General features: G+C 39.0%; 1 protein-coding gene across 4 annotated transcripts in view; it reads left to right on the top strand.

Moving 5' to 3' along the window:
* The window catches only part of LOC307142162 (uncharacterized protein), a 248,757-nt gene that overhangs the window by 231,381 nt on the left and 3,874 nt on the right, over positions 1-13,502 (top strand). For all 4 annotated transcript variants that reach the window (XM_079842775.1, XM_079842776.1, XM_079842777.1 and 1 more), the window contains 3 exons: positions 5,229-5,402; positions 5,505-5,678; positions 8,217-8,390. In XM_079842775.1, coding sequence (XP_079698901.1) covers positions 5,229-5,402; positions 5,505-5,678; positions 8,217-8,390 — 522 coding nt within the window. The remainder of the gene's footprint in view (positions 1-5,228; positions 5,403-5,504; positions 5,679-8,216; positions 8,391-13,502) is intronic.

A 13,502-nucleotide genomic window follows, 5' to 3' on the forward strand; every position in this document is an offset into this window, starting at 1 on the left:
GAGAAGTGTTCTGAGGTCAGATCATGGTGATATTTTTGAAAAAGAAATCTGTAGAGTCATTGAAGAGTAGTTGGTTACATTTTATCTTTTGTTAAATATTGTTTGTTTATTAAACAGAGAGTAGTAGCAGGCCAGTTTATTCAATCTGAAGAAATGTTGGTTGCACTTTATTTTTGATATTAATATTGTATTTGTATTATTTTAATGTTGAAAAACAACAGCAAAAGTAGCAGGTAAACTTACTATTAATTAAACCTGAAGAGAAGTTAGTTGCACTTTATTTTTTATATTAATATTGTAATATTTTTATGTTGGAAAACAAAAGCAGAAGTAGCAGGTTAACCTACTGTTGAAATGTTGGTTGCACTTACTGTGCTTTTATTGAATATGTATTGAATATTGAAAATGAGAGCAGAAAAGGTTATCTTCCTGTTAATTCAACCTAAACTGTTGGTTGCACTTTATTCAAATAAAATGTTTATGCATTTGCCATTAATTGTTGTTTACTTGTTTGTTTATATCCATAATTAATTGATATACCGGATTCCCTTACAAGAAACAACAGGAATCTTGGAAACTTCACCTGCACTGACCAGTATCCAGATATTTATTTCAGTCACACAATTTTTGGCTAAAAAAGTTACTGAATCTATTTCAAGTCACTGAATCGTTTCGGATCGTATCGTTCTAAATTAACCAATATCGTCCTTGAATCGTATCGACAACCTCAAATCGTGATACGAATCGTATCGTTGTTAAAACGAATCGTTACCCCCCTAATAAAAACCATTAAGTCTATGGAATGCCCTCTGCCTGTCTTTCCCCTTCCCCCTCACTCTCACCCTGTGAGTTTGTGTGTGTGCCTTTCTCTCAGTCCTTCCCCTCCCCCTCCCCCTCTCCCTCACTCTCACTCTATCCTCTATCACTGTGTGTGTGTGTGTGTGTGTGTGTGTGTGTGTGTGTGTGTGTGTGTGTGTGTGTGTGTGTGTGTGTGTGTGTGTGTGTGTGTGTGTGTGTGTGTGTGTGTGTGTGTGTGTGTGTGTGTGTGTGTGTGTGTGTGTGTGTGTGTGTGTGTGTGTGTGTGTGTGTGTGTGTGTGTGTGTGTGTTTGGCCGTGGCAAAGCAACGAATTTATGGCGAGAAAAGGTAAACAGGAAGTGTGTAATAACTTGTGCAAACATTGACTAATTTGGATGAAACTTCAGCTGTGTGTTTGTTGTAAGAGGCCGATCACATGGATATGACTTTTGTGAGTCAAAGTTATAGCGCCACCAACTGGCAGCAAGAAGTGTCACTTTCAAAAATGCTTTGAATCACCATCTTATTTTCACTCGATTGACTTCAAACTTCATCAGTATAATGTGAAAACATGACAGATAGAGACATATGAATGAATTCCTGATATTTCAAATAATGCTGCCATGGCAACATGTCAAAGTTTAATAATGTTTTTGGCTGTTTGTGTGCCCTCCCCTCTATCACCAAAAGGTGGCAGTGTTGTATTATTTTTGAAACTCCCTTTCTCTCTCTCTCTCTCTCTCTCTGTGCTTGTTTTTGTGATTTATGAGGACACAAATGTGTATGATGACATGGGTATTACACTGGTATTACAACGTAGTGGTTAATGTGGACATGAACTATGACACTATATCACTACTAATACAGGACTAATTTTCTAAATGACATTTGAGTTCCAATTCTTATCATCTGACAGCCGTGATTTTATGTACTCATTCAGACAGAACTCTTTTTTAAAACAGAGTGTGAGTGTGTTTTCTATACATGTGCTTTACAGAAGGTCATGTGCTGTGTTTGCAAAGATCACTTTTGACACATTTGTCTTTAAATTCATTATTTACTGACATAGTTCAAATTTATTTTAAAACAAAATTCACATTATTTTCTACAAGTGTCTGTTTATAAGTGTCTTTTTTCACAGAAAGTTTTTGTTTGAACATGAATATTTGTATAATTCAGGGTCTGAGTTTTTACGTTCTCCTCGTAGGTGATTTATTCAATCTCCACCAAACTCGGTCAACGTGAAACGGAAGCTTAACGCATTAAAAATATTTAACGCAAATAACACAGCGTCCGTTTTTATATCCATTTTTGCTTAGCGTTACATGATCACGCTCCTATTCATGTAAATGCTTCCAAGCGCGACAAGACACAAGAGAGCGCGCTGTATGCCAGTGTCCTGTGTGTGTGTGTGTGTGTGTGTGTGTCAGTGTCCTGTCTGTCTGTCTGTGTGTGTGTGTGTGTGTGTGTGTGTGTGTGTGTGTGTGTGTGTGTGTGTGTGTGTGTGTGTGTGACTTTCTCTCTTGATGATGATAATTTAACCCTTTTTATATAGGCTATCACAAATAACTTTCACTTGAAATAAAAACGTCATGTGATGTGTTTGCCAAGATCACGGATGATGCATATGTCTTTAAATTAATTATTTACTGATATAATATAAATGTATTAAAACATAAATTTCACATGATTTTATAAAAGTGGCTATTTATAATAAACTTCCATAAAATGTAGACACGCATCTTACTCTTACCTAACACTGATATTAAAATCATCTTTGCTGTTTCTGTGATTTGGTTCCATTTATTAATTTTGTCATTTATTTTTTATATTGGACCACACATATTGATTTCAAATATATTCAAAATAATTTTTTCAGAGAGTGAAATAAAAAAAACTTTCTCCCACCATTTAGATTTTATTTCTTTTTGTTGTTAAAATCTTGTGAATCTTGTTCAATGTGAGGATTGCCTCTCTCTCAGTCCTTCCCCTCCCCCCTCACTCTCAGGCTCACCCTGTGTGTGTGTGTGTTTGAGTGTGTGTGCGCGCACGTGTGTGTGGGGGGGGAGGGGGGGTGTCTCTCTCACCCTGTGAGTTTGTTTGTGTGCCTTTCTCTCTGGGAAAGAAATTTAACCCTTTCGTATCATAGACTATCACAAAAAACTATCACTTTAGTGTGAATTAGTAAAAAAGAACTACAAACACCTTGAATTAAATACTGGCCTTCTGGACTTACAAACTTTTGAGCAGGAAAAGATAACTTTTATCTATTTTATCCTATGACATTAAAATTAATCTAGATTTAAATTACATCATGGGTGTGGCTTGTGGTGATAGTGGCACCAGTTGCTGCGGTAAATGTGGCATATTCGAGCGATTCTAAAATATTCTCCTGTTTAAATGCATATTGCCTGCCGTGCACAGTTAAGCTGATGCCACCGGCATGGTGGTGCCACCGGCTTGGGCCCGGCATCGCTGCTCGCAGCTTTAATTTAAATTTAAGTTCACATGTAAGCTTTCATTTCAAAAGATTATATTTCACATCTACATTTACTTAAATTTAGGGCCACTCATTTTTTAAAGCCTCACTGAAGTGCCGCATTATTCAATGTGATGATGTCATTTCCACTGAAACAGGAAGTCAGAGCATGTCTACTAGATTCCCCTTCTGACTTAATATTGATGTGTTACAGTAAAACAGTGATGATCATAATCATGCTAATGTGCTGTAAAGAGCTCGTCATCTCTTCTTCTCATCAGGGCTGTTTCTAATGCAGAGGCTGTCTAACCGCTTGTGTTGTTTGAGCTCCATATCGCTTTAAAATACAGCATTTTGTGTTTGTTTTGTGGTCTGTGCCGACTCGATCATATGATACACTTTATGATATAATATGATATGACACACTGTGCTATCTCTTTCTCTGACTCGTGTGTCACTGATGTGAAGCCACACTTCAGTCTCTCTAATGGAAAGCATATTTACTGTCTGAATTGTTCACTGTCCTCTATATAGTGCACTATATATGCCCTTCACTATACAGGAGATAGTGAATGAGTGAACGAGTGACTGATTACAGATGCAGTCTCAGCGTCTGTTATCATTTACGAGGCGGGAAGCTTCAGATTCTAGAGCAGGATGATGTCATGAACATCTTTCATTCGTATTGGTTTTAGAGATTGTGTCAAAATTAGGGATGCGCGATATTGGATTTTTGCCGATATCCGATATTTTGGCCGATGCCGATATACATTTATTTTTTCCCTTTGTTTGGAAACGACACCATTTTGAGCAAAAACTTTTATTTTTGATTGTGGTCTCAGATTTCTGAGGTCTCCTTACTAAAAGGATACTTGTTAAAGATAAATAAATGTTAATAAAGTTATTTTTATAATAAGAGTATATTAAAAGCTCTGAAAATAACAATAATAGTCAGTGATCTTTCACCCCAGACAGATGCAGGTGTACCTAAATACTGTATTTTTGGATGTGACGTTTGTGCACAGGAAGTGGGGGTGGCATGACTTCAGCTGATGCCGTCTTTAGCTTCAGCTTTAAATAAAACATTCTACAATTATATCAGAGCTCCTTGAATTATTTTTCATCATCCATTTCATAAAAATCTTATTACAGATGAATAAAAGTATTTAATTCACAAGTGTCATGCTTGTGATTTATGACACCATTACTGCTTTATTTATTCAGAATAAGAAGTAACTTCAATTTATTTGTGTATTCTACTTTTCATTTTATTACTGTAACAACAGCGCTAAACCCCACTACATATATATATATATATATATATATATATAGAACATTCTAGAGGCGGGCACTAGGACTAGTTTTGGGCTAGTTTTGTTATGAAAACCTGGCAACCCTGCGTTGATGGTCACGTCCTTCAGTACCACATTCACAAATTCAAGGCAGCATTTAAAAACTGTAAATGTAAATCACTGTACGTATGATGTGTTTGTATTTGCTTGTTTTCACTTCAAGAATGAGCGTGCTGACATGATCTTATCACTATAGCAGTTATTATAGTTATTGCAGGCGCATATCAACACGTTATCATATCGCCAAGGCATGATTCCTTCATATTTGTATATTTTAAGCATTTATCGGCCGATTTGTTGTGCTGATAATATTGTGCATCCCTAGTAAACGTGTGTGAGAACAACAGACCTGAACACATTTGCCCAGTGAGCAAACCATAGGGTGATGTTGACATGAAAGAACCAGTCTTCAAGTTCATCTGAAGTTAATGTTTAAACTAGAACTTTATGACACTTCTGAGATGAAAAATACTGTTGTAGAGAATTACAAATATGACTTTCAAATGATGGATTGATGAATGACTGTCTGAATAAATCCTTTAAAAGCTCAGTTTGATCATCACAGATCTGAGCTATTGTCTTTTCTCTTTCTGTCTTCAGTCTGAGTGGATGCAGAATTACAGAGAAACAGTGTCTCATCCTGACTTCAGCTCTGAGATCAAACCCATCACACCTGAGAGAGCTGGACCTGAGCGGGAATACACTAGGAGACTCTGGAGTGAAGCCCTTATGTGCCGTACTGGAGGATTCTCACTGTAAACTGGAGACATTGAGGTGAAGAGCTCAATATCTCATGAATAGCCTGAGTTCACACTACATTTATGAAGATGCTATAACTTTACAGAATAAAGAGTTTTCTCATTTCTCTCAATGTAGGTTAAGCTGCTGTTCTATGACAGATGAAGGTTGTTCTGCTGTGACTTCAGCTCTGAGATCAAACCCATCACACCTGAGAGAGCTGGACCTGAGTGTGAATAAACTAGGAGACTCTGGAGTGAGAAACCTCAGAGATCTACTGATGAACCCACAATCACAGCTGGAGAAACTACAGTCAGTATCATTATACTGTACAGTTACAGTGAGATTACAGTCAGAGGTGGACAGTAACGAAGTACATTTACTTGAGTACTGTACTTAAGTACACTTTTTGAGTATCTGTACTTTACTGAAGTATTATTTTTTAGGGAAACTTTGACTTTAACTTCACTACATTTGAAAGACAAATATCGTACTTTTTACTCCACTACATTTCTATCAAGGTCCTCGAAGTCAAAAGTCGTTTCTGTAGCAGCTTTGCAAGTCAGTGGATGATTTTTTTTCTTCTTTAAAAGTTTTTTTTTTTTTTTTTTTGCAAAATGTAAATGTCTGGGAGAAAGAGAAGCATAGACATATGGATGAATCTGATAAAGCATGATGAAAGAGTTCAGTTCAGTCTGTTTTTTGTGCCTCTGAGATGAGCACGCGTACTGAATAGAGCTTTCTTTTGCGTTTTTTTTCCGCACTTAAACAGACCAATATACACAAAATGTCAAAATTTTCATCTTGGAAAGTATTCACGTAAACAAAGTTCATTATGTCTTAAGTGAACGTAAACAGTTGGGGGAATATCGGATGTGTATCAGTGTGTAGGATTTGTGCATTCTGCCTTAAAGTGACAGCAGCTTTGTAAAAAGCTTTGTAACTTTTAAGTATTTAAATTAGTTCAAGGTGGTCGAATGCTAGCATGTCGGATGGAGCATCACTGACTGGCTTAAACCACCATGGCATAGCGTGCATTTATACAACAATGATAAAATAATGCATTGACAAAAAAAAGGAAATTTACTTTTGATACTTAAGTACTTTTAAAAGCAAGTACTTCTGTACTTTTACTTAAGTAAACAAATTTTTTAACAACTTTCACTTGTAACAGAGTAATATTTGACCAGTAGTACTTTTACTTTCACTCGAGTAATGGAGTTGTGTACTTTGTCCACCTCTGATTACAGTTCACTGTTTGGTTCAAGACAACTGGACAGTCACATCATTTACACTGAAGCATTGCATCTGCTGGTCTTTGCCATTGGTCACAATTAAAATTAGGCGTCTTGAGAAAATAATGCAATTTAAAGTATTTGACACAATGAACTGATTAGTGGTGTTAGCGGTATCAAGGCATCTCTATTGTTCTTCTCCACACTTATTATTCTTCTTCTTCTGGATAAAATTTCAGCGCTACTCCTCCCACACCGTTTGTCCCAGACCCACGAATGAGGCGTCAAATCCACCGGCTTATTATCAATTTACTCAGCCAACCAATCACTATCTCTGGGTCATTGTGAAGCTATCAAGCCACGCCCTAGCAACCATTTAGAGCTCCCTAGCAACTGATCCCATAGACTTCCATTGAAAAACATCAAAGGGATATCTTTGGATAGAAGTGTCATAGAAACACGAGGGGGGGTTTGTTTGACTCGGGGCATCAACAGTCAATCACAAATCACCTTCAACACTTCCTAGCCACGCCCTAGCAACCATTATCAAGCACCCTAGCAACCCAAATCCAAAGAGCTATATCTTTTAATCTGAATGTCACAGAGGCATGGGGGTTGGATTATATCATTCATATTGACAGGCAGCCTTTGGAGTATCATCACTGGCAGCTGCCACACCACTCCATAGCAACCAAACAGAGTACCCTAGCAACCGTTTAGCAAGACCTATATCTCTTCATAAGAACATCATAGAGACGTGGAGGTTGGGTCTTTTGGCTCATGCTAGCAAACTGGACTTTCAACATGCTACACATGCTAGCAGTGAATAGCTACATGCTAATAGTGATTAGCTTAGGGTTAGAACATGATAAAAACAAGTCAAAATGTGCTAGCATTAAAGCTAACAATATGCTAATCATGTTAACATAATGCTAGCATTATGCCAATTGTGTTAACATTATTCTAGCACATGCTAATCATGTTAATATTTGGTTAAAAACATACTAGCAAAACATGCTAATTGTGTTAGCATTATGCTAGCAAAACATGCTAATCATGTTAGCTTATCATGTTAACATCATGCTAATCGTGTTAGCTAATCATGATAACATCATGCTAATTTTGTTATATAATCATGCTAACATCATGCTAATCATGTTAATATCATGCTAACAACATGCTAATCGTGTTAGCATCATGTTAACAAAATGCTAATTGTGTTATCATGCAAACATCATGTTAATCATGTTAGCTAATCATGCAAACATAATACTAATCGTGTTAGCATCATGCTAGCAAAATGCTAACTGTGTTTTTTTGCCACTGCAAGCACCACTCACATTTTCTTCAGGAAATGTACATTCTAGTTGTGTACATATTGTTCTGCAGAAATATCATGAGATTTGAATCTGCTGCTACAATAAACAAAAGAGACAAAAAAGAAATAGTTTAAAAGTTTTAAAAAAGAAAGAGAAGAAACATCAGTTTCCAGCACACAGAACTAGAGACACGATTACAAGCAGATTATGGGAACTATAGACTATATGACCACTGGATGTCTTTAATAAGATCATCATCACAGATCTGAGCTATTGTCTTTTCTCTTTGTCTTCAGTCTGAGTTACTGCAGAATTACAGAGAAACAGTGTCTCATCCTGACTTCAGCTCTGAGATCAAACCCATCACACCTGAGAGAGCTGGAGCTGAGCTGGAATGAACTAGGAGACTCTGGAGTGAAGCCCTTATGTGCCGTACTGGAGGATTCTCACTGTAAACTGGAGAGATTGAGGTCAGTCACATTCACAGACAAGAATCAAAATGCTTAAAGGGTTAGTTCACCCAAAAATGAAGATTAGCCCATGATTTGCTCTCCCTCAGCTCATCCTCTGTGTGTGTGATATTCTTCTTTCAGACGAACACAATCAGAGTTATATTAAAAAATGCCCTATGAAGGTCTAACCCTTTAAAATCACTTCAACTTTTAAAAACGTAACCAAAACAGTTTTAATCAACATCTCATGAAGAGCCGAATAATGTGAGCTTTATATTTGTGTAAAATAATTGCTCTTAGTGATTAGAGGTCGACCGATAGTGGATTTTACAGATAGCGATAACTAGGCTGGACCACACTTGCCGATAACAGATTAATCAACCGATAGTTTTTAAAATGGATAAAAATAAATAAATAAATAAACATAAAATTACTGAACCATGAAAATTGCTAAATTAAATATGTAAAAATGGATACATTAAAAAAGTTCTAACAGAACAAATTCTAAACATAAATATTATAAATAAATGTTCCTTTAGCTATCCGCCTGTTTCCAGGGGGCGCTACTGTAAAGAAGATCGTGGGTACAGCTTTACCGATGGGATTGTGTGTGCTAGTTAGTGGAGAGGCTAAGAGTTTTTCAGATCATTGGCAAGGTTTCAAAATGATAATTTTTACTATTGTTTTTATCAGATGGTGCCACAAGGGTTAATGAAGGTTAATGTGAAGCAACATGAATGACACACACTAAACATTTCTGTTTAGTACATTTATTAGTTAATTCATAATATTACAATACAACAAACATTGTCCTTACTTTACTGACCCTCCACCAAAGAGCTGCTTCATGACTACAGCAGCGTCCTGGCCCTAATACATGAACCTAACCCTAACCCTAGCCCTCCAACCCTTCATGACTACAGCAGCGTCCTGGCCCTAATACATGAACCTAACCCTAACCCTAGCCCTCCAACCCTTCATGACTACAGCAGTGTCCTGGCCCTAATACATGAACCTAACCCTAACCCTAGCCCTCCAACCCTTCATGACTACAGCAGTGTCCTGGCCCTAATACATGAACCTAACCCTAACCCTAACCCTTCATGACTACAGCAGCGTCCTGGCCCTAATACATGAACACCCGCGGTCTGTCCTTCACCGGTCACTGATGCTGGAACACATGCCTTATGATGGGATACGTGTAGACTCGGCTCAATGTCCGCTTTTAGATTGTTTCTGACAGATACTGATACACCTCTGAGCTTTCAGATTGCTCATCGCCTTACATCTCAAGCTAACGTTACTGAATCTAGAAAATAGCTAAAAATGCTACTGTACGTGATACGAGGCACTTCTTCACTCCATCCTCCCAACCAAATACGTTACCGCGGAGGGTAAAGGCACTGTTGCTTCACCCTTTTGAAAGTTCATTGAGGTTGTGTTCCCACAGCGTTAGCACATTTGGAGAGCTTGACTGTCAACTGTTGAATGTCAATAAGCTGTGTTTCCATCCACCTATTTTTATGCACATTTTGGGATATCACATCAAAAAATGCTAAATGAAAACGCCAAGATGCGCATGATTTCTATGAGGCGGATACATTTTCTGCCTGCGCATAAACTACGATGGAAATGCATAAAGTCCCGCTTGTTTACTTCGAACCGGAAGACGCTCCCACTTTTGACGCAAGGCCTCATGGGACGCAGGAACCTGTGGATAAACTAGAAAAATGAATGTAAATGTCATAGGTAACTGCAAATCCCATTTGTTCACAACGATGTATTAGCTTATTTATTTAGCTCCCATGAACTATATGCATTATGCAATAAACATTTTACAGCATGTGTTAATATTTGATCAATACAATTGTACCTTTCATTCATGTTAGTTCATAGTGCATTAACTAAGGTTAATAGATAAAACTAACAATGAACAATACTTATTAATGTTACAAATGGAATATTATTGTAAAGTGTTACCATTTCATATAAACCCAAACAGTCAGCTTTTTAGAACATTTGGCAAATATCTAATCAAAACAACAAAATATGAATTGAAATCCAATACATTTCTGATGTGTTTATATTTCTGTCGGCTGCTTGACGATACAGTTTGCTTTCTCACGTCACGAGTTGTTACATTGTTTTAACTGCTTGGGCTACTGCTAATGTAATACTAATGCTAATGTCCTCTCAGCCTCGACTACAAAGTGCACACACACTGCTGTTCTTTCCCTGCTGATGCAGCATCTAGTCAACAAATGAATGACTTTATAATGATTTGGAAACATGTACGCAGAGACTGAAGGAACGCATTGAAGCCGTGTGTAAGTGTTTTTTCAAATTACTCAGTTTGCTGGATTTGCTCAGCGTATTACACTCTATCAAGTGGATACATTTCGATTCTGTAGTTATTTGTGGATTTATAATTTTACTGTTTAAGATAATTGTATTTGAATTAAAACCAGTGCTGTCTTAGCCGTCGGCACTCAAATATTATCTCTGGATATTCGCACGAGTAAGTGATAGTTTCGTTTTGGAGCTGAGCCATTGACAGGCTGTTACCTTGATTGTCTGAGCGAATTACAAAGGTGGACAGAACATATATAAGCTCAGGTCGTTCAGTTAGTTTGCTAGGAGAAGCGCGCAGAGACTGAAGGAACGCATTGAAGCCGTGTGTAAGTGTTTTTTCAAATTACTCAGTTTGCTGGATTTGCTCAGCGTATTACACTCTATCAAGTAGATACATTTCGATTCTGTAGTTATTTGTGGATTTATAATTTTACTGTTTAAGATAATTGTATTTGAATTAAAACCAGTGCTGTCTTAGCCGTCGGCACTCAAATATTATCTCTGGATATTCGCACGAGTAAGTGATAGTTTCGTTTTGGAGCTGAGCCATTGACAGGCTGTTACCTTGATTGTCTGAGCGAATTACAAAAGTGTCCTCACCTGTTCTGAGTGTAGTGATTAGCGTCTATTTCATACGCTCGTTAACGCTGGTGCGGAAGCGTCAGCGGGAGCGTTCAGCCTCCTCGCGTGAAGACCGAAGAGTGTAAAGACCATCGACTCTACTCTGCGCGACTCCACTCGAGCAAGGACACGACAAGGCACTTAATAGTTTTCCTTCTACTTTGTCCACTTTGTGTTTTCATCTGTTTATTTCTCTAACCCCTATTCACTATGTGCTTCCAAATTGCTACCATTATCACATACACCCGTAAGTCACGCTCGTTACATTCTAGGCGACGCAATCCGAATAATCTGCAAAGTGTACCTATTTCCCCTGCTACATTAATGTCCATTCCAATTGGTCTGTGGAATTGCCAGTCTGCTGTAAACAAAGCAGACTTTATTCCATCTATTTCCGCTCATTCATGTCTCAGTCTCATGGCTCTAACTGAAACCTGGATCAAACCCGAAGACACTGCCACTCCTGCAGCTCTCTCAAATAATTTCACTTTTTCACACACCCCTCGCCCGATTGGGAGGGGTGGAGGTACTGGTTTGCTCATCTCAAATGATTGGAAATTTGAGCCCATTCCTTCTCTATCTGGCAACTGCTCATTTGAATCACACTCAATCACTATCACTCACCCGGCTAAAATCCATGTTGTAGTTATTTATCGCCCTCCAGGTCAACTGGGGAACTTTTTGGAGGAGTTGGATATTTTACTCTCTCACTTCCCTGAGGATGGCACTCCTCTGGTACTGCTTGGTGACTTCAACATCCACCTGGATAAACCCCAGGCTGCTGACTTCACCACTCTTTTGACATCATTTGACCTTAAGCGAGTATCTACTACAGCTACTCACAAATCAGGTAACCATCTGGACCTGATCTACACACGCTGCTGCTCCACAGACAACACTTTAGTTACTCCACTGCACACCTCAGATCACTTTCTCATCACTCTTAACCTCATACTGACCCCGGAAACAACACACACTCCTCCGCAGATCACCTTTCGGCGTAATCTACGCTCGCTCTCTCCCTCCCGTCTATCCACTATGGTTTCATCCTTACTCCCTCCACCTGCTCAGTTCTCAGCACTAGACACTAACAGTGCTACTGACACTCTTTGCTCCACTCTAACATCTTGCTTAGACAACCTCTGTCCCCTTACATCCAGGCCAGCCCGCACCACCCCCTCTGCCCCCTGGCTGTCCGATGTTCTTCGTGAACATCGCTCTGGACTCCGGGCGGCAGAGAGGAAGTGGCGCAAAACTAAAAACGCTACTGACCTAACCCTGTATCAGTCTCTTCTCGCTTCTTTCTCTACTAATGTCTCCACTGCTAAAACTACATACTACCACAACAAAATCAACAACTGCTCCAACTCTCGTGCACTTTTTAAAACATTCTCCTCGCTCCTTTGTCCTCCTCCCCCCCCTCCTTCGTCAAACCTTACAGCTGATGACTTTGCATCATTCTTTACAAACAAAACCTCTTCCATCAGCAGCCAATTCTCTACACCACAAACCGACACACACATCTCAACGACCATCACACCCACGCTTCCCTCCTTCTCTCTGCTCTCTGAAGCAGATGTCTCCAAACTCATCCTTTCCAATCATCCCACTACATGTCCGCTTGATCCCATCCCCACCCACCTCCTTCAGGCCATTTCTTCTTCTGTTACTCCTGCACTCACTCACATTGTCAACACCTCTCTTCACACCGGGACTTTCCCCACAGCATTTAAGCTGGCTCGGGTAACCCCACTGCTTAAAAAACCCTCTCTAAACCCAGCACTTTTAGAAAACTACAGACCGGTATCCCTTCTACCTTTCATTGCAAAGACACTTGAGCGGGCTGTGTTTAATCAGCTCTCTACGTTTCTTGAACAGAACAATCTCCTGGACATACACCAATCCGGTTTCAAAAGCGGCCACTCAACTGAAACTGCCCTGCTCTCAGTTACGGAGGCACTGAGACGGGCAAGAGCAGCCTCCAAATCCACAGTACTTATCTTACTGGATTTGTCTGCTGCTTTTGACACAGTTAATCACCAGATCCTCCTGGCAACTCTCATGAAGATGGGCATCTCAGGAACCGCTCTCCAGTGGTTCAAGTCTTACCTCTCAGGTAGGTCCTTCAGGCTGTCATGGAGAGGTGAAGTGTCTAAG

Source organism: Gobio gobio (assembly GCF_949357685.1).
Source record: "Gobio gobio genome assembly, chromosome: 18".
NCBI lineage: Eukaryota > Metazoa > Chordata > Actinopteri > Cypriniformes > Gobionidae > Gobio > Gobio gobio.